Raw genomic sequence first — 21,195 nt, 5'->3', positions numbered from 1 at the left:
GTACTTGGCTTGGAGACTTAGCGGGCTTTGATTTGGCATGGTACTTGGGTTGTTTTCAGTGAAGTCTCAAACACCCACAAAAACACAAGTACAGACAAGATAAATGTCAAATGTCAATTAAACTGTATCTGCTATAATATTGTGCCAGCAGGGGTTGCTATTAGCAACTGAATATTCAACTGAAATTAAGTGCTGGTGGCAGAATAAATGAATTTTAAAGTAGATGTAATTATACATGAATATTCAATTAAAAAAAGAGGAAAGTGAATTAATACATAACATAATGCATTTCCTCCCCCCACCTAAAACATATGGCTTGTAGTTAATGCTGACTTGCTAATCTTCAAAATGCAAATGTGAATCACACACATGGAAAAGCAAACAAAGACGGAACAAAGCAGTGGGATAAATTACACATGGACCTGCAGCCAGTGATAGAAGGCTGGAAGGTTGGAAGGAATGAAACATCCACCCACACATGGCTGGAGTATCACCCAGAGAGACAGAGGGAGAGATTGAGGGCAAAATATAGGAAAGAGGGAGGGTGACAAAGAGAGCAATGGGAGAAGCAGGGAGAGAGAACACCGAAGGGATGAGACAGAGAGAGGGCTGAGGGGAGAGAGATGAGAGCAAAAGAAAGGGAGGATTTAACACCTAAATTTAGCTGCTAAATGCGACACAGCAGTCATGACATCTGATATCTAGGGTGGAGGATTCCCTAATTCAAAACCTCTGGCATCATTTATCCAATGCGTACACGTGATTTATGATTTACAGAAAAATGTTTTGTTCATAGTCTGTCTTTGAACGGTACCAACATGCCTTTATGTGCATTTAAAGGGCTGCTGGTCGCTGAAAGTGTTCTTTTTTGTGAAAGCCGGTGGCAAAGAAATCCCTTCTAAAAGTGTTTTTAGTTTAAGTGACGCTACAAATTTCATAGTTCTGTGCAAAAAAATGACTTCAGCTGAAGTAACATGAGGCTTCAGTTGGATAGAGTCAGACAATTTCACAGCTTTTTTGGTATGAAAGTCCTCTAACAGAGGGACAGGAGCACAACACAAGATTTCAGTACTAAAAAGAAAAGAAGACGGTCATTTGATGTGTCTGACTCAGCCTGCTGAGGAGTCACAGTAGTTTTCTCAGAACATTAGAGAGCATTTTTGCACAGAATAATGATAGCGGATCTGGTCGGGTGCATGGATCTCACCAGCAAGTGACTGCTGTGTCTTTGGACTAAGAAACGGGTATTTTCTTTTCTTTCTTTTTTTTTAGAAAGCATTGGCTATTATCAAGGGTCTCATTCATATCAACACCTGTAGTTAAAGACCTACTGCTCTCACTCCTGACTTGTCACATACCATTGCTTTGTTGGACCACTTGGCGTCACATTTGAAAGTTCTTTGCTTTGATGAGACAAAGTTTTTGGTGCACACCAAGTACTGTGAAGCATGGTAGTGACAGCATCATATGTGAAGCACGGTGGTGGCACCATCATGATGTGGAGCATGGTGGTGGCAGCACATTTAAAGTCAGTTTTCAACCTATAGTGCAGTCCAATAGACCTATACAGGTCTCTGAATTAAATGTCATGAGTTTGTAGCAAAATTTTCTTAATGTTGTGAATTTTAGGGAATATTTTACCCCAAACCATGAATTTTTTTTCAAACTAACCAAGTAGTTTTAGTTTCAAAAGTTGCGTCCCTGATCTCTAGTTAACGAGGGACATTGAATTTTTCTATCAAAGGACTCTCTGATTCAGAGGACTTCAGTTGCCTGACAGATTAAACCACAGACTACCCAGTGCTTTGTGACAGTCTTCACTGTATTAAAGGCTGATTTGCTTTATGTTAATATAATTGTCGGGATAGAAAAATCTCTGAAACAACAGATCTCCATGTGAGCCAGTGAAGCCAGGGCTACTAACTGTGCTTTTAGGGTGCCACTATTTATTCAGTGTTAATGAAAAAGTAAATGCAACCAACAGACTGTGCTTAATTCTAACAGTGCAACATTGAATGAAATCAGTTTAAGTGGAGAATAGTTTTCATTGAAAACTTGATCCTAACTGGTTATGTGCAGTCCTTTTGCTAAGTCAACTTGGGTCACATCTCAATGTCATTTTTCAACACATTTTAGATTAACAAACCAATAAAAATCCAAGAACGTCAGAAACAGATGCCACGAGTTTGCAGACACATTTCTCAGCTTTTGTAGCTTGCTTTCAAGCTGCAACAAGTTTCCCTTTTAACATCTATTTTAACCTAAACAATGTTCTTTTGGTGAACTACTTGCTTACACCTAAATTTAATGAGTGAAAAATCCCCAAATGATATGAAAGTAAATGAAAACTATTGGTCCAACACATGACTTATGCTGCCACCATCCCTCCATCACCCTCATGTCACTCTTTTTAACCCAATCATCTATTGTCACTGACTATTTATGCTGCCTACTAGTGCCAAATAAAACCTTATGTGTATGTCTGAGATGCCAAAAGACATTCTTCTACAATTCTACAGTTTCATTTCATTTCTATCCAAAGTGACGGACATCTGAGAGTAGATACACTACAAGCAAGGATCAAGTCAGGAGAAAACAACTTGGATTAGAGTCATAAAACAAGTTCAAGTATGATAGGACCTTGAACTCCTGCGGTGCAGGAGGTAATAGGAATTCTTTTCTTTTTGCAGTCTGTCAAGTGCAAAGGTGTTCAGTGAAGAGCCCGGCTTTTAGTCTTTTCTTAAAAACTGAGGGCAACTGCAGATCTGACAATGTTTGGTAACTCGTTCCACCACCGAGGAACCACAGAAGAGAAGAGACGAATGAGAGAGTTCAGGTAGGAGGAAGCTGTTTTCATTATACTTCTGCATGCAAGTGTCAGAGTTTTGAATTTTATGCGGGCAGCAACTGGAAGCCAGTGAAGCGAACTGGCTGGATGAAATCAGTAGGGTAACGTGTGCTGTTTTTGGCTGACATTTTTACACTTGGATGAAGAGAATTTATGTTTACTCGTATCAGGTTTTGGTGTGACATAAACAAATATTTTCCTGTACTTGAATATTTTAACCTGAAAGGCTTTGTATACATAAAATGCAATAAAATATGCACCGTATGTCTGCACCGCATTGGGGCAAGTAATTACACACTGATAGGTTCAATAAACACAAAGTAGGCAAAGGTTTTGATTTTAGTAGTTAATATTATGCTTGGTTATAACAGGTTGAGATGGGTTATAGTCGTTTACTGTAAGTTGTGTCTGATCACAGTAGGTTTGTTTGACGTTGACTGAACTTGAATATGGAAAAGCATCAATTCATCACGAAGATATACACTACCATTCAAAAGTTTGGGGTCACTTAGAACTGTCCTTATTTTTGAAAGAAAAAAGTGAAGATAACAGTGAAGATAACATTAAATTAATCAGAAATACAGTCTAGACATTGTTAATGTGGTAAATGACAATTCTCGCTGGAACCGATTGATTTTTAATGGAATACCTCCATAGGGGTACAGAGGAACATTTCCAGCAACCATCACTCCTGTGTTCTAATGCTACATTGTGTTAGCTAATAGTGTTGATATTTATGTTAGCACATGAATAATAGTGTGAGTTTTCATGGCAAACATGAAATAATCTGAGTAACCACAAATCTTCGAACAGTAGTGTACATTTACTTAGAAAAGACATAATATGACATCATATGGTGGGGTCACTTTCAGCTGAAAGTTGTTGACCGGGGTGGGGGTGGGGGGGTTGGAAGGGAGGAATTATATATACTATAGGGCCGTCTCCACCGCAGCCGCGCACCCCCTCGCAGACAGTCTCGTTGGTCCGGCGGGTTTTGCACTGCACTTTTTTTTTTTTTTTTTTTTTTGCCGCGGACCAGTGAGACGGCAATGTCGGCAGAATTTTAATGAGGCGGTGGCCTATACCGACGAGGCGGGCCGCCTCGCTGATTATATGGGAGAGGAAACACTGTCGTAGCTGTAAAATATAACCAACACATGTGCATAAAATATTTTAATATTCCAATATATCACCAGAGACAAACAAAATAAGCGCATAATACCATATTAGTTATGATTTTTCTCCATCTGAGATGCTGTTTTGAGGCTTTAGTGAAGCGACATGTCTCAAGTCAGCAGCCACTTAGAACAAAATAATGATGCTAAAAAGTGTATTATCACACAGGAGTAATGAGGTTGATTACACCTTTCTAACCACTATGATTACACATTGGAAGCTGCTCAGTCAAGCCCTGCTGTTTCCTCTCTGCTAAGATGACAGGATAACACCACTATCAGTCTTGTTACAGATGTAGCCAATAAGATAGCTTTGTTGATCCCTGAGGCAAAACTGGGTCACTTCAGCTGCAATAAATAAAAAATAAAAAAAATCGCCCCTAAAAATATGGACACTGAAATACATTTAACACTACAAGGACTCAGCATCGTGGTCTCAATCATGCATGTTTCGTGTGAATTAAATGTCATAGTGACAGACATCTGGAAGGAGGGAAGAGGCTAATTTAAGCTAATCATATTTAATTCTCTTTGTCCAATTTGTGACACAAGAAATGCAGCTTTAAGTGACATATTCATGGCAACAGTAACATTTAATGACATTTAATCTCAACAAGGTCAAAGGTCATTTTTTTTGCTGATGAACTTCCGCTTTATTTCTTAAAGCCTATTTTGCTCTTTTCTTCATTAGTCAAACATTACCTCAACGACTAGCTGACATTAGATCTCTCATATGCAGCACGGCACTGATTTGGTTCTCCTGAATAATGTTCAACAGCACGTCAAAGTCAGATGGAGGATAAAACGGGGGAAAACAAACTTCTCTGCAGCCTCTGAGGATGTTTCTCTGAAAGCGTCCGCCTGTTGCGAAACCCGCCGTAACTCCAATATTCTCATTTCTCCTCGACTTTCCCTCCTCAGTGCTCACACATTAACAGCGCCCCACGCCTGTTTGTGTGTGCGCCATGCTTTAGTTCCACTTGTGTATTCATGCAGTGAAAAGACGCTCATATATTATGAAAAAGTCGGTTTTCTGAGCACAGGGTGAAATCAGCGTCTCCATGCTGATTCTTGTTGAAAGGAAGAAAAATATAAAGCTTTTCATTCCCCCTCTGCGGTGAATTTTAAAAAATTAAATAATAACCAGGAGGTATCAATCTTTTTTTTTCCACAGCGAATTTAAAAGTGCTGCTAAAAGTAATATGTGGGGGCAGAAGAAGAAACACAACTTTAATCTTACTTCCAAAGTTTTCCAGCTGCCTTTAGTGTGTTCTCCAAAACAAGAAACAGCTGGATTGTGACTCTCCACTGTGTATGAATGTGAAATTTAACCCTGCCTTAATGAAAAAGTAGATTTAGAGCCAAGTATTGACCTTCTAACTCTTCCTGCAGTCGGGTTATTGTCGGTTTAAGGCTAAAGCTGGCATATGTTTTGTAAACAGTCTTAATTTTTACTTAACCTTCAAATAACTGGTTAATGATGTGTGCTAGAATGCAGGAATACACATGAAACTTTCAATTGCACCTCCACAGAGGCAAAGAAATCTTAGCCACTGACTGAAAACCTGACATTTAGATGCAGAAATGGTTTTCACATTAGCAGGTTCCTGAAACGACTATTGGTTTTTCAAAGTGTAACATAACGGAGTTTAGATTAGCTGCACAGACACACAGTATTAAAATGCAAATCTGTACCGTGAGAAAAAAGGATTTGCAAAAAAGTGATTTTTGCTGATTGTATTTATTTTACTTATTTTTTTCTGTATTTTTGAAATGATGAAATTGTTATTAAAATTGCAAAAACTGTGAATTTACATGTCTGGTGCAAAATAACATTAAAATCACGACACTCTGAACAACCACACAATTTCAACTTTTTTTAAAAAGAATATTTGCTTCTTTGATATATATATATATATATATATATATATATATGACTGTGGAGATACATTTTTAAATTTATTGAAATTTCACGAATATTTTCTTTATATAAAATACATACATGACGATATAAAAAAGAAGATCTGACAACAAAAGTTTTATTCAACAAAACTTCTCTAAATGTACAAGACACCTCTCATTTAACAATGAACATTTTCAAAACATTTTACCACTATTATTTTTTTAATGCCACTTGTGGCTAATTTTATGTAATTTTAGAAACATTTATACAGTATCAAACTTATATTTTTACCTTTTTAAATATTAATTTATATGTATTGCTAGAAAGGAAATATTTGTGAAATTCCAATAAATTTGTAAATGCATTTGCACATATTATTATTATTATTATTATCATTATTATAGCATTATCACTATTATTTTATTTTTATGGCGTAAAATGATCCAGAAAACTTCGCTTTCCTGTTAGTAGTAATTAGTGAGTAATGTGTTACAGTAACAAATGCCAGCTATGAGAGAATGATGAAAACAATATGCCTTAACTGGCAAAACATGACTTTGCAACTTCAGAACTAAGAAACTGACTTAAGCAGAGTTTCTGGAGTACTGTTAAACACTAAGACAAATGTGTCCACGCTGCTGGCAGACCAACAGCACATTTCAGTAGTTTCATTTTTGAGAAACACACTGCAGCACTTCTTATTTCAAAGGTTGTTTAGTCTCACGTTGAGCATGACATTTTCTAAATTCTGCCCTTCACTGCCTTCATTCAATCTGAGACGATAAACATTTATGACGGTGAATAAATTGGAACTTAAAACAATACCTAATCGTCTTAATATCCCAGCATACTGGTACATGAGGAGAAGATCTTCAACAGAACTCATATCTGGACTGTTAAATGACACTTCACAGTGGGCCAGAGCACCACACAGTAGAAAACAGATTATCAGGGTTTCTATTTGCTTCACTTGGTGTGAAGTTGTGACGATCATCATGACGCTTTTTTACCCAGTTGGAGCAGGTTTCTAATGTCACATTTCATTACCTGCCCCGCTTGCTGCCTCCCCTGTCTGCTGTGATCTTTTATTTAAATATTTACCGTTTTATTTATTTATCACCACCCATCTCTGTTTGATGCCGTTGTAGCCGTTTAGCTGGTTCCGGATGCCGCTCAGCCTCTTCAGCCTTTGTGACTTGTTTTTAACACACAATTTAAATTTGTTGTGTGCATCTGCAGTGCTTATGATGTGAATGCACTCATGGTTTCATTTTTTCCCCTCAGTTAGTGGGCCTTTCACCCACTTCAGTTATTGTAAACAAGTCATTTCTTTTGTCCACGATAACAGCCAGAGCAAATTCATCCTCAAATCAACCTGGCAGGTTCATTATATTTTTTTAACAAACAATAAGATGGTCAGAATGGAAATGGACCACCAAACTGGCAGCGGTTTGCTGTCAACGTGCCAAAACCCAATATTCCCTGTCTTGCAGTTAATGATAGTTTGTCATCGTAAGTTGGCTCCTGCTGTTTCCGAAAGGTATTTATACCGGCCGAGCCTTTACAATTTAATGAATTCAGTGCAAAAACTGACACCTCCGTGTGCACCACAGACAGTTTAAATCTAGGGAGGACAACTTGGAAAACAGCATAAAGTACTGAAGCTGTTTTTAGGAAGTAGTGAGTTAATTTCAAATATCTTGACCCAACATTTATGGTTCTCTTTGCATCATAACTGATTCTTGTTAATCAGTGTGCAACACTTAAATTAGCTTTCAATCCATGCTTGACAGTATTTTAACTGTTATATTCCCAGTAGTTGGGTATTTTTTTCTACTGAATTGTAGAGCCACACAGACAAACGCTTCTTTAACACATTTTCTGCTTTCTTAGAGAGGAACAAAGCTGCTCTTTTGCCAAGAAAATAAACATACAAGATGAATGCAGAGAAACAGAAACTTCATTTAGCGCACTAATTGTGTGAAGTATCGCCATCACATTCATTTGTCAGTGACAGTCTCTGACAGTGTGTTCCCTCGTCCATATGGTCCATATTAGACAAGCTGTGTTTTATGTAAAATAGCTTAAATATGACCAGCTCCTAAGTTTTCTCTAACTAGTTCAAAATCTTTTAAATCTATTTATTTTCCTGTTTGTAAAGCATTTATATGTGAAGTATATATGTACATTAACCTTCAAGAGTTTGGGGTCACTTAATGTCCTTATTTTTGAAAGAAAAGCATTTTTTTTCAATGAAGATATCATTAAATGAATCAGAAATACAGTCAGACATTGTTACTGTGATAAATGACTATTCTAGCTGGAAACAGCTGATTTTTAATGGAATATCTCCATAGAGGTACAGAGGAACATTTCCAGCAACCATCACTCCTGTGTTCTAATTCTACACTGTGTTAGCTAATGGTGGTGAAAGGCTCACTGATGATTAGGAAACCCTTGTGCATTTAGCTTAGCACATGAATAAAAGTGAGTTTTCATGGAAAACATGAAATTGTCTGGGTGACCCCAAACTTTTGAATGATAGTGTGCATCTACTGTATTAATGCCATGAGTTTCAGTGTTTGAAATGAGGGGATATAATACAACTGCTACTTCACCATATAATAATGTGACTTTTTGAAGGTTTCACACATTTCTAACTGAGTTGTGTTGTGCAATTACTGTATATTTAACACATCCTATGAATCAAACTTGAATAATTACTCTGCCAAGGAATGCAGCAGAGTTATGTGATGTCGGTGTTGGTTTGTCTGTCTGTCTTTTTGCAACATGATTCAAAAGCAGACTTACAGATTTGGATGAAATTTTCAGAGAAGGTCAGAAATGACACGAGGACCAAGTGATTAGATTTTAGCAGTGATGTGGTCTGGATCCATGTTTAAGATTTCTGTATCTTCGGAGATAGCAGCATGGAGTCGCTGTAACTATGACAACAAATGAACGCTACATCCAACTGATTGCTGACGATCACATGATTGCGATCCTACTACAAATCCACTGCTGTGGACTTATCGCGACTTATCCCTCGGAAATGATACAACTTCTGAGCAGCCTTGGTGGATTACTGCGCTCTCTGATTTTCTTGTTGTGGTTTGCCATTGCCATCTCTAAATTGATTAGGTTTAAACATTATAATTAGTTGCATTAGGTTAAATGGAAATGTTACAGCAAACAATGATCACTGGACTTCTGCACTAAAAAACAAAAGTCATGTACAAAGTATAAATGAACTCATCTGATCAGTGAAGGAATCCACTGTGACTAAACACAGAAAAAAGTAAAAATAAGTCCAGAAGAGTGGACTATAAAGTAAGTTTCAACATAACCAGGCTGAAAACACCAATCAGACATGTGATTGCACCAATCACATGCATCTGACTTTGGTTAAAACAACAGCTTGTCATAATAGAGAACTATGAAGAAACTTTCTATATCAAGGCAAAGTGCACTACTGACTGCTGCAAATGATTCAAGTTAAGAAAAGCTGTTCATCATGTATGTTAATGTATTTATTGTACCACACAGTGCTGCTTGTGGTGCTCATTTCCAATGTTTTCTCCACTAGTGTCATTACCATCCGTGTGAAATTGCCTCAGCAGCAAATTAGGACCAAACATAAAAACATAATTAAGCATTTTCTGCATCACTATCCAAGCACATGTTGGTTACCGTGGCAACGCAGTGCATACAGTTAGCGCTGCTGTACCTGCAGGGCTTCACTCAGACGCTTTATTAACAACAAGTTGCACATATAACTTCACATAACCCTTCAGTTGAGAATCTCAGAAGATTTATCCAGGAAACAAACTGGCGAAATGACGGCGCTTCTTACGCTTAATTTAAATTCACAACTCTGCACAGAACCTCCTCCGGAAAACATCAAATTTGCTCATTTAAAGTTAGTCTATGTTGTCTTGAGAGACAAAACTTTGGGAAAAGTGTGAGCAACTTCCGCCAATGGGAGCTTCAGTAATTTTGTTTATGCTCCGTCTGTCACTCTCGGTATGCTGCAGGATGAAAAGGTCACAGAGTGTCAGATAAATGCCTTTATTGCAGCGAACGAACCCGCCTCAGCTCTGAAATCTATCGCGGTGTTTATCTGCAGCTCCGGTGAAACTGAAGGTTCCACTGTTGCGGGTTGCCAGCTGACGGTAATTTTTTTCCCTCAGCCCTGATCACACATCTAGTTTGCATTATCTGTCGACTGCTGCACAAGTTCAGCTGGAGTCTCACTGCCGAACAGCTAATTTCAGCACATCAGGCACAATTAGGAGATGCAGATTTGAGATGAAAATTGGCTCTCGTGAAAATAACGCAGAGGCTCAGCAGCTCAGGATTATATTTAGATTCCAGAACACACGTGCACAAAGCGAGTCTGAAAGGGTTTTTACCATAAATTCACCATCTGGAAGGACAGTCTCTTTTGCTTAGACATATCTGATCCTTATACAGTATCCTCATTGCTTGTACCTTGTAGATAAAAGCATGTTGCTTTAGTATGTTTGTTTTATGATGTATTTTTTAAACCACAATATGAAACAATGACTAAAATCTGCTTGAATGTGGTAGATGCATACTAAATGTTGCAATTCAGGCCCTTTTAAGATCTCTTCTCAACCAAATTTGACACTAATTTACACCTACAGCTTGTTTTTGTGCGATATGTTCTCAGCACAGGATGTTTTTGATTTAACTAAAGCTTTAAATGTATATTTTATATGACTAAATAGTCCTGTTTGTTCCCAAACAAATCTCAGATTTATAATTCTTTCTGTTCCTGTTCGAGGCGACTTATCATTCAAACTTTTCCATTGTTTTCTTCAAATTTGCAGGATTGATAATTAATAATAACTAATTAATTAAATTAATTTTTTATTACTTATGAAAACGTATTACTTAATTACAGTATTGTGCTTTTTTATATTTTTCTGTTGTGGTGGAGGTCACTTTACTCTTTCTGCTTACTACTGTAACAACGGATGTTCACCTTGGGGCTCAAAGAGTGTTTCATTCTTTTCTGTTCTATTTTATTTTTCTATTTTGGAGTCAGACATGTTTCCAGTGGGTGTTGGACTCCACCAGGGCTGCCCCTTGTCTCCGATCCTGTTTGTGGTGTTCATGGACAGGATCTCAAGGCACAGCTGGGGTGAGGACAGTGTCCCGTTTGGGGACCGCAGCATCGTGTCTCTGCTTTTTGCAGGTGATGTGGTTCTGTTGGCTTCCTCAGAATGTGACCTTCAGAACGCACTGGAGTGGTTTGCAGCCAAATGTGAAGCGGCGGGGATGCCGATCAGCACCTCCAAGTCCAAAGCCATGGTTCTCTGCTGGAACCAATGAATTGCTCCCTCTGGGCTGAGAGGGAGTTGCTTCTCCAAGCGAAAGGGTTCAAGTATGTCGGGATCTTGTTCATGCGTGATGGGAAAATGAAGCCATGGACAGGTGGATTGGTGCGGCGTTAGCAGTAATGCAGGCATTGCACCAAACTGTCATGGGGAAGAAGATTCTCGAATTACCATTCCATCTACGTTCCAACCCTCACCTATAGTCATGAGCTCGAGGTAGTGACTGAAAGAACAAGATCAAGGGCACAAGTGACCGAAATGCTGTAGGATGGCTGGGCTCAGCCTTAGAGATAGGGTGAGGAGCTCAGACATCTGGAGGGAGCTTGGAGTAGAGCTGCTGCTAGCCAGTGGAGGTGGTTTGGGCGTCTGATTCGAATGCATCTGGGGAGGCTTTCTTTGGAGGTTTTGTGAGCACGTCCACCTGGGAGGAGACCTAGGGGTAGGCCCAGAACCTGCTGGAGGGATTATATATCTCGTCTGGCCTGGGAACATCTTGGAATCCTCCAAGAAGAGCTGGAATGCGTTGCTGGAGGGAGGGATGTCTGGAATGACCTGCTGTCTCCATGACCCGGTCCCAGATAAGCGGAAGAAAATGGATGGATGGATTCTATTTCATTCCATTTTATTTTGTTCCATTCTAGATGGACTATGAGATGTCTAATTTGTAGTCAATGGACGCACACATAAACATTTTTATTCCGGCAGGTGTAAAAACTCATCACCATAGACCATGTCTTCAATACTCTTCTTCACGGTTCAGAAAAGAAAAGAGAACTTCCCTTACATTAGAACAGGTGTCTGTCCTGAAGCTTGTAAACATGTTTCTGCACTTGAACTCATTGCTATTCATGCACATGTCACCCAGATTGCCTCATTGAGGTGAGTTTCCTCCGATTGCATACACAGCTTGCTTTCTACCTGTGACTTGCTCTCGGCTTTCAAGCAATTTGCCAGAGGTTAATTTGAAATTTTTTCTGCTGCAGGGCACATCCACGGTGCTCATTCGAATTTTGAATAAAATGACGGTTGGCAGTGTTATTGCTACTACTCACCTGTGGCACTGAGCCATCGTGTTTTGAGACCGATATGATTGTCCGACGTCGTTTCGGAGCGGTATTTCATCCTCTTCTAGCAATTCCTTATATTTTTCGCTAGTAATTCCCCTCTTAATTCCTCACCTAACATCCATTCATCCTTTACACTGACATGCATGTACAAAGAGATGCAAGTTTTTCTCAGATTGCAGTAAGTTGTTTCTATCGCCATTTGTCAGTTGCAGCACTTAGCTGTGGAGAATAAGTGCCCTATGATCTATAGTTAACAAGGAACTTTGAGTTTTTCTGTTAAAGGACTCTTTGATTCAGCGGACTTCAATCGGCTGACAGATTACGCCACAGATTGCCCAGTGCTTTGTGACGGTATCCGCTGTATTAAAGGCTGATCTGTCTGAAACCTCTAAAACAATAGATCTCTATGGGATGTCATCGAAGCCACAGTTACTGGCGACGCTTTGAGGCAGCAGTTATTAATTCAAGGAGATATTCTAGGTAATATAACCAATAAACTGTACTCAGTCTAACTGTAGATGGACTGGTTCAGGTTCAGCTGCAGTACAACCAGAGAATATAATACATCAATTCATTGCCAGATGGGTGTCCAAATCAAGTAGTCTCATACGATTGCTTGTTCAGAACAGCCTTTGAACAAACTGTGTACCCTTTAGCATCACTTCACAACACACAGAGTAGTTTATTAGACCGTTAAAAATATGTAAATGTGGGTGAGTCCACTGAAATTGTTCTCAGCTGGTGTCATCACTGTTCTTTCTTTACAGGCAACAAGAAGCTGCCTTGTAAAACGGATTTTAACCACAACCATTATCTGGCACATGACTTCAGTCTCTTGAGTAAAATTCCTGTGACTTATTCCACCACCATCCCTCCAATATCCTTAACAAGGCTCTCTGTAAGTGGAAAACCTCCAATATGTCTTTCTGTGTTAAATATTGATACTGACGATCTCTGCATATCCCGGGGACACCGGTAGCTTTGATACAATGGGCTGGATATATTTAGGTAAAGAATTAATATAGCTTTTCACATCTTTTTTAGCCTGTAAGTACAATCATAAGCTTACATTTGCTCAGTGTCTCACAAAATGGTCAGCCAACAGCTAATCATCTGGTTTACAAGAGGGAATGAAAAGGTGCAGAGTTATGTTTTTGTGGACCAAGTTCTTCAAGTGGAATGTGGTTTAAAGAGCAATTACAAGTGTGAAAGCAAACCAGTGACCCTACAGAGAAAGAAGGCATATTTGAACTCTGCATTCATGGTCAGTAAACTTGGCAAACAAGACTCCTAAAAACACTCCCCACACCAACAAACACACACATGCATGCACTGCCGTCTGCAAAGCAATTAAAATAGTCTTCCAAATAGCATAGCATTAAACAAAACAAATGGCATACACATCCTAAAATACAAGCAGACACTCATATGTCATGCTGTTATCTCAATAAAACCAATGTGGAATGCATGTCTTGTTAACAGAATAGAAAGGCGTGTTCTTCACTTCTTTGCAGTTCCTAAGCACCATTGTACTTTTTCTTTAGTACTATTATTATATTTCTTACTCCCAGGTCACTATTTTCACATTTTCTCAGTGAAAATGGCTGGCCAACAGTCAACCCGGTTTGGAAGAAGAGGTAAAACTGCTGCACATATTTTTCTTTTTTTGGATGAAGGACTATGAGTGGACTGTGGATCAAAGATCAATTACCAGTCTGAAAGCAAACCAGCGGCCTTAAAGGGAAAAGCAGATTATTTGAACTCTGGTTGAGATATGTGACTCATTTTTCTCCCTGACTGCAGCTGTAATCGCCTCATACATATCAGAAAGGAGATGATTCACACTGATACGCATCATTAAGATAAGACAAATATCACTACGAGTTATTTGTGAAGCAATCCATCAGACAAATGCTTCGGCTTTCATAGCAGGGATGAATAAAAGCATCGAAAAAAAATCTGTAAAACAAAAGAGAAAAAAATTAATCTTGTGTCGGCGCGAACGGAGGAGGATGTTGGGACGTTTGACTCAATATGCCAAAGTTCCCTCTTGTTTTCAAAGTGACCTTTCCCCGCCTGGAGTTTAATGTTTGGTACTCTGATGGCTGTTTGATGCTGTTTGAAGTCTGGCTGGAGCAGTTTCTACTGATTAGAAAGATTGTTTGATGAAGGGATGTATGGAAGGGAGGGGGGGGGGAGGGGGGGGGAGGGGGGGGGGACCCTCACACTTCCCTCCCTCCTTCACACATTTACTGTACTGTGTACACTTCCTTCTATACATTTCCTTCCACACTCACCCTCTCCATCTCCTCTTACTGGGCCAATTGTGTACGATCAAAGCAAGTTAAAAAATAAACCAGAAAAAAAAAAACTGAACTCTCTGCAAAACACTTTCCGAAAGTCTTTGAAGAACATGAGGCACCTAAAACTGTAGCAACAACACCAACCAGCTCAGAGCTAATTAAATGGTAGCAAAAACTACATAATTAAGTCAACTGTGCAGCAATGCAGCAAACACTGGCAAACGGTCAACCAAAGAGTTTCACAGAAAAAAAACTGAGCCAAACTTTTCTGTCCCTTCAGAAGAAAAATGTCTTAGTGGTGCCAGTCTCTTCAGGTCTCCAGAGAATTCAATATGCAACACATTTGCACTAGCAATTCCATTTTAGATCAGCACAGTACAAAGACAAGTTTAATTTTCAAACGTGGTTCAGAGGTGTTGGAGATTTATGTGTTTGCCTTCAAAAGGTGCTCAGTTAATATTGAAATATCCTGCTATGACTAACTTTAAATTGCATGATAGTCTGGCAAAAAAGAAACAAAGATAAATCTTTGCTGGTCAGCAAACCCAAGCATGTCCACCAGGTGGCTCTGTAACAGAGTATATTTCGGCCTTTGGCCGATTTGATGGCGATCCATCAAAACTGTCCATCTGGTGGGCGCTATGACTGTGAATGTAGATTGGCTTATGGATGTGATGAGGACCACACTCTGATCACACATGTAAAGTTTCAGGCAGATTGAAGCATGTACAGGCTAGTTACAGAGCATTTCCTGCTTCATGACAAGTGATCAACAATGTCCACCAGGTGGACTAGTGAAAGACTATAAAATATTGTGTGCCACCATCATCCTTCAGTGCTGCTGTCCTTTGTCTCCCTGTATTTGTCCTCATTTCAATGAAAACAGTCACAACTTAACTCTTTCAGTCGGAATGGAAAAAAAAAGATAAAATGATTATTTAAAAAATACTCAATTTATAAATTATATTAAAAACAGCATCAAAGTACAACAAAAAACGCAATATGTAACATGATATTAAAAACTCAACTTTCCCTTCTGTCAGCTTCTCAAAGTGATGTAGGAGTGAGAATTGTGTACAAACAGTATCCAGTATAACATTCACAGGCTGATATACTGGGACTGTATCTCAGCCTGTGAATGTCATCTCTGATCACACTTGTAAAGTGGAGCATTTTGATATCTTTTGATCAGCCATGCCTGCTGTACCTCCAGCCAAATTTGAGTTCTGTTAGGGCTACTCCGTTTGAGTTTATAGCTTTTGAAAATGTGTAAAAAATTGGTCCAAAGTTCAAAATATGACACATAATACAAAATGGCGGACTTCCTGTCGTGTTTTAGACATGATTGCATATTTTTTGTGTGTCTTGTTAATTTCCCCTAATAAATAAATATATATATATATTTTTTTTTTTTTTGCCAGTACTGATGTGTGACAGTGGCGTAGTGGTTAGCACTTTCGCCTTGCAGCAAGAAGATGGTTCAAATCCCGGCCTGAGCAAGAGATTTTTCTGCATGGAGTTTGCATGTTCTCCCTGTGCATGCGTGGGTTTTCTCCGGGTACTCCGGCTTCCTCCCACAGTCTAAAAATATGCTGAGGTTAATTGATCACTCTAAATTGCCTGTAGGTGTGAATGTGAGTGCGATTGTTTGTTGTATATGTAGCCCTGACAGACTGGTGGCCTGTCCAGGGTGTCCCCTGCCTTCGCCCGAGTCAGCTGAGATAGGCTCCAGCACCCACCACGACCCTAGTGAGGATAAAGCGGTGTATAGAGAATGAATGGATGGAATGAGCTCACCTTCATATCAAATAAATAAAGCACATAAAACTCCAAGGCAAAGCAGGGTGAAGCTGCTACTCTGTGCTCAGGTTAAGGTTCCTTATGGCTGACCTGCACCTGATGTCACCAGACAAAAACCCACACCAGACTTACATGTTAAGTTTTACAGGCATAACTCTCCCCTGCAATCTGATACCAAGACGGCTGCAGACTAGCATGCCTCTGGAGCCCTGCACAGTAGCCACGGGGATAGCAACGGTGGACGAGGTATGATGGCCTGTTTGAGAACCAGGAATGGGAGCACGCTTGGAGCTGTTTCATACACTTCGGTGAAACTGCTTAAAATTCTTTTGAATTGTTGTCTTGCTGCTATTGGTGACGTGTCCATTGCTGGTACATATCGCTATTGTTTTACTGCCAAAGTCTAGTTTTCTAGTCTTTCAGCTATGTTAAGCAACCTAAAAATGCATACTTAAAGTTAGAAGAAAAGCAAACGTATTGGTGAAAACAACATTGGCATTTGTTGTGTGTGTTGCACAAGTTTTATTACATCCAATCGTGCCTTTCTGCAGGGGAACGAAACGTTATGCCGCTTGGCTGACTAATCAACCACTGCTGCCATTCGTTACCAGGAAGAGTCATTATTCACATGCGTGCAAGCAGTCACTGACTGCTTTAAGTAATTTGGCCAAACAAATCAATCTTGTCTGATAAAATTGACACATATACTGAATGTATGCTCTCCAGCTTACAGCAAACTTGTTTAGCATGACTCCATTGTTCACTCAGAGGTGCAAGCGTCAAAAAGACTCCCAAACACACACATATTGCTGTCTGCAAACCAACTTAACAATCTTGCAATATGTAACGTAGTCCACCCATCGCAGCCAGATGTACACATGAAAGTATACAAATTCTGGAATGCACGCAATCACACATGCTTACGATTACAAGTGAGGGCAATGCCTTTCCCCAATGCAAAAAGGTTTGTTTTTTGTGTCAATCCGTGTCAGAAACAAAACAGACATCCCTGAATCACACACACACACCCACCCACCCACCCTGGTATTGTCACTCACCAACACCCTACTTCACACACACACACACACATACACAAATACACAAACACGTGGAGCTGCAGCGTCTCACCGCTGATGCAGAGGCTGAAACGACAGAGTTCATCACACAGGGTGTCCGGGCTCTCCAGCTCTCCCGGTCCTCCTCCTCCTCGCCCTCCTCCTCCCTCTCTCCTCTTCTTCCTCGGTGACATCCTCTTCACCATCTTCATCACGCGCTCCACTTTGTCCATCCTGGAAACAAATCAGGCTTCACCTGGCAGCTGCAGATGTGGTCTTGCCTCGCTCTCTTTTGATTTTTTTTTCTTCTTCCCACACTTCCAACTATTTATTCAAAGAACGCTGATAAGTTTCACGCCTCTGTCTACTCGTCTCTTGCCTCTCTTGTCTTTCCTACTCAAGCACTCCTTTTGCTTTCCCAAAAATTTCTCCTCTTCCTCCTCCCTCTTCTTTCCTCTTCCACGGTCCTGCCTCCTTTGCCTCCAATTGATTTTCCTCTTCTTTCCAGTGCACCACTTAATTGCTCAGGTTTACTTTTACAAACACCATCCTCTTTCTCCTCTTCTTTCTTCTCTCTTTTTTTTGCTCCCCTGTTCTTTCGGCTCCACGGAAATCTGATGAACGAAACGACGAGAGTAGGGAGACACTGAGGGGAAAGAGAGGAGAGGGAGAAAAGGGAGAGGCTGCACATTTACTCCCTCCCCACCTCCTCCTTTCTTGCTCTATCTCCCTCTCTCTCTCCCTCTTTATACACCCCAGTCCTGCCTCTCCACCCCCACATTCAACGCTGAAAACTCTCAGCTGGTGCTTTGCTTTGCCCATCTTTTCCCAAAAGAGGTGGGGGACCAAAAAGATGCTCAGTGTGATACTAGTTTTTTTTTTTTTTGTCTCTCTGCAGTTCTATGCTTCATTATCTCTCTCCTCACACACACTTTCATTCTGCCAGTTAAGCGCTCACACACAGTTTGTCAGCAGCCACAGCTAACTTCTTCAATCAATCCATGTCTTCCTGCCTCTGCGTTTTCTCCTTTGCACCTTCCCATCTCTTCCCTCTCTTCCCCCCTTTGTTTATCTTTATATTCATCCTTTGCTTCCATCTCACCTCACAGGGGTTCTTCAAAAAAGTCTCGGCCCCACCCGGAGACAAGCGGTATAACTCCCACTTTTTTGCCTTGTATCACCTGTCCACCAAAACTCAAAGGAGAGGGAAGCTTTGAGCCGGCTGCTGTTGTTCCAGGACAATGTTTCCGTCCACTCGGGCACAGGTGGCAGAAGCAGCCAAATGTATTGTTGAACCGTTGCTCCATGAACCTCACTCATCCACACTGCCATCATTTGACTTCGGTCTGTTTCCCGAAGTGAAATTCGCCATTTTCAGAGTGACGATGACATCATGCATGTTGTAAGAGCAACGATGAGGTCGTGCATGCTGTTGAAGAGCATCTGGAGGCTCAAGATGTCACTTTCTTTCTCAATAGAAAAGTGAAGCTTCAATATCGGTCGTCCAAGTGCATTAAAGTTAAAAGGAACGACACTGAAAAACTATGCAGCCAAATGTAGCGATGAACTGTTGCTCCATGGGCCTCACTCACCCAAACTGCCATCATTTGACTTCTGTTTCCCAAAGTGAAATTCACAGTTGTCAGAGTGATGATGAGGTTGTGCATGCTGTTGAGTCTGGAGGCTTAATATGCCACTTTTGTCCTCAGCGGAAAAGTAAAGGTTCAATATCGGCCAATCAAGTGGATTAACATTCAAGGAAATTATGTTGAAAAATGACGCAACAACAATGTTTCTCCTGCGACGTTTTCTGGCAAGCTCAAAAAGTTTTTAAAATAGACTTGCACCTGACCTTTCTTCCATCCTTTCCTAACTGAACTGTTGCCCCGCCACACTTATGTTTGTACTGCTGATTATGAAGCAACTAGTAAAATTAAAATAACTCAAAACTCCAATTCAAAATAACTTCATGGTAGGACATAGCTGTATTAGAACCTGTAAAACTCAAAAACACTGATGCAAACTTGTGGTTTTTTTTTCCTTTTTGTTCGTCTGTTTTTTTTTTAACCTAAAACATTAGATACAAAAGTGCATGCTGTATTATTATTATTGACTGAGGCCTAATTTGTATTAGTGACAATGACAAAGAAGACCAATGTTCTAAATGTTATCTTGTTATTTAATATTGGACAATGTTCACAATACAACCAACCCAGTGCAGACATTTAACCCTCTATGGTACAGCGTTGCCATATGGCAACACCCACATTTTAAGCTTTCTACACACAGATAATACATCCCCAGTTATGATGCAATGCATTAAAAAGAAATGGGGTTCTAAGTTAACCAATAGCAGTGTTTAAATTTGTCACATGACTTTCTGGAGGCCAGGTTGAAACCCTTTTCTGCAGACATCATTGACGGGAGGAGCCTCACCATTTGACTCCTAAAAATTCACCAAAAAAAGTGTTTTTTCGAAGTTTTTCAACGGGGAAAAAAATATACACTCAATAATAGGTGAGTTAAGTTCATTATTATGTAGTTTCTTGCAGTGTACTTGATCAATAAATAATAGAAAATGTTAAAAATGTGTATGTTGCCATATGGCAACACCGTACCATTATGGATTGCTAGCCTGGTATGTTGATAACATTTTGTATTTAGTTATACACCTACTTTCCAATTGCATTGGTGTACACTGATCTTCTATAGTCTATAAACTATAATAATGCACTTTGTGAGTCCTTTCCACATTGCATATGATGATATTTGACACATCCTTCTTCCATTTACAGCATGAATGCAAATTTTTTTTATGGTAAATCACGTTAAAAAGCTGAACTACCCCTCCCACTAGATGATAGTGAAGATGACAAAGGATTCAGTGATGAGAAAAATGAGCTGCTCGAAACACAGTAGAGTGAGAGTGATGAAGACAGTGAGACGGATGAAGACTATGAGCCAGAGAATGAGGACAGTGAGGGCAGAGACAGTGAAAGTGAAGTGACAGACAGGTGTTACCAGTAAGAGAGTGTAAAATGTATATGGCAATCATGTTCCAGCCTCCATTTATGTATTGCATTAAACTATTAGTTTAGTTAGCTACTGGGGATTGTTTATACTATAACATGAGTTTTAAAATAAATGTTATATACAATTTCAAGCAAAACTCTCTTGTTTTCATTACTTTCCATTATGGTACGGTGTTGCCATATGGCAACGAACCCTAAAAACTACTAAAAATATATATATTTTTTGAAAATGTCTCTTAATTATGTTTACTTGATCTGTTTTAAGACAAAAAAAACACCCCAAACATTTTTTTTACCAACTGGGATCATAGTGCGTACCATAGAGGGTTAATTAAAAATATAATTCATCTGAAAGTTTGATGAAAAATCCAGAAGAACCAGCTTAAACTCAACTTCTGCAACAAAACACCAGTGAATCTGGCTACTTCCATTTATCAGACAGACTGGTAAATGTTCATCTATGGTCAAATGATCAACATCTACATTTTTAAACTTCTCCTGGATTTGTAAAGCACAAGGCTAAGCTACACATTAGCCACGCTATTATTTCTTTCCACTTTCCAAAACCAGAAATCGGCTAAGCCTGACGCAGCATGCGGCAAAATTAGACAATTTACCCGTTTTTATCTGCATACAACTGTATATTGTG

The 21,195-nt window shown here is 39.6% G+C and overlaps 1 protein-coding gene across 8 annotated transcripts in view; it reads right to left on the bottom strand.

Annotated features, from left to right (window-relative positions):
- Positions 1–21,195, bottom strand: part of grip2b (glutamate receptor interacting protein 2b) — a 390,622-nt gene that overhangs the window by 232,355 nt on the left and 137,072 nt on the right. Inside the window, exon 1 of one of the 8 annotated variants that reach the window (XM_051948466.1) lies at positions 17,588–18,237. The exons of 2 other annotated variants lie outside the window; for them this stretch is intronic. In XM_051948466.1, coding sequence (XP_051804426.1) covers positions 17,588–17,747 — 160 coding nt within the window. In that variant the 5' untranslated portion in view covers positions 17,748–18,237. Of the gene's footprint in view, positions 1–17,587; positions 18,238–21,195 lie in introns of those variants that run through there. 5 more of the 8 variants (XM_051948467.1, XM_051948462.1, XM_051948464.1 and 2 more) reach the window with 5 other exon arrangements.

This window comes from Acanthochromis polyacanthus, chromosome 5 (genome assembly GCF_021347895.1).
Source record: "Acanthochromis polyacanthus isolate Apoly-LR-REF ecotype Palm Island chromosome 5, KAUST_Apoly_ChrSc, whole genome shotgun sequence".
Lineage (NCBI taxonomy): Eukaryota > Metazoa > Chordata > Actinopteri > Pomacentridae > Acanthochromis > Acanthochromis polyacanthus.
The sequence above is the reverse complement of the archived record's forward strand: the minus strand, read 5'-3'. Positions and strand labels throughout refer to the sequence as shown.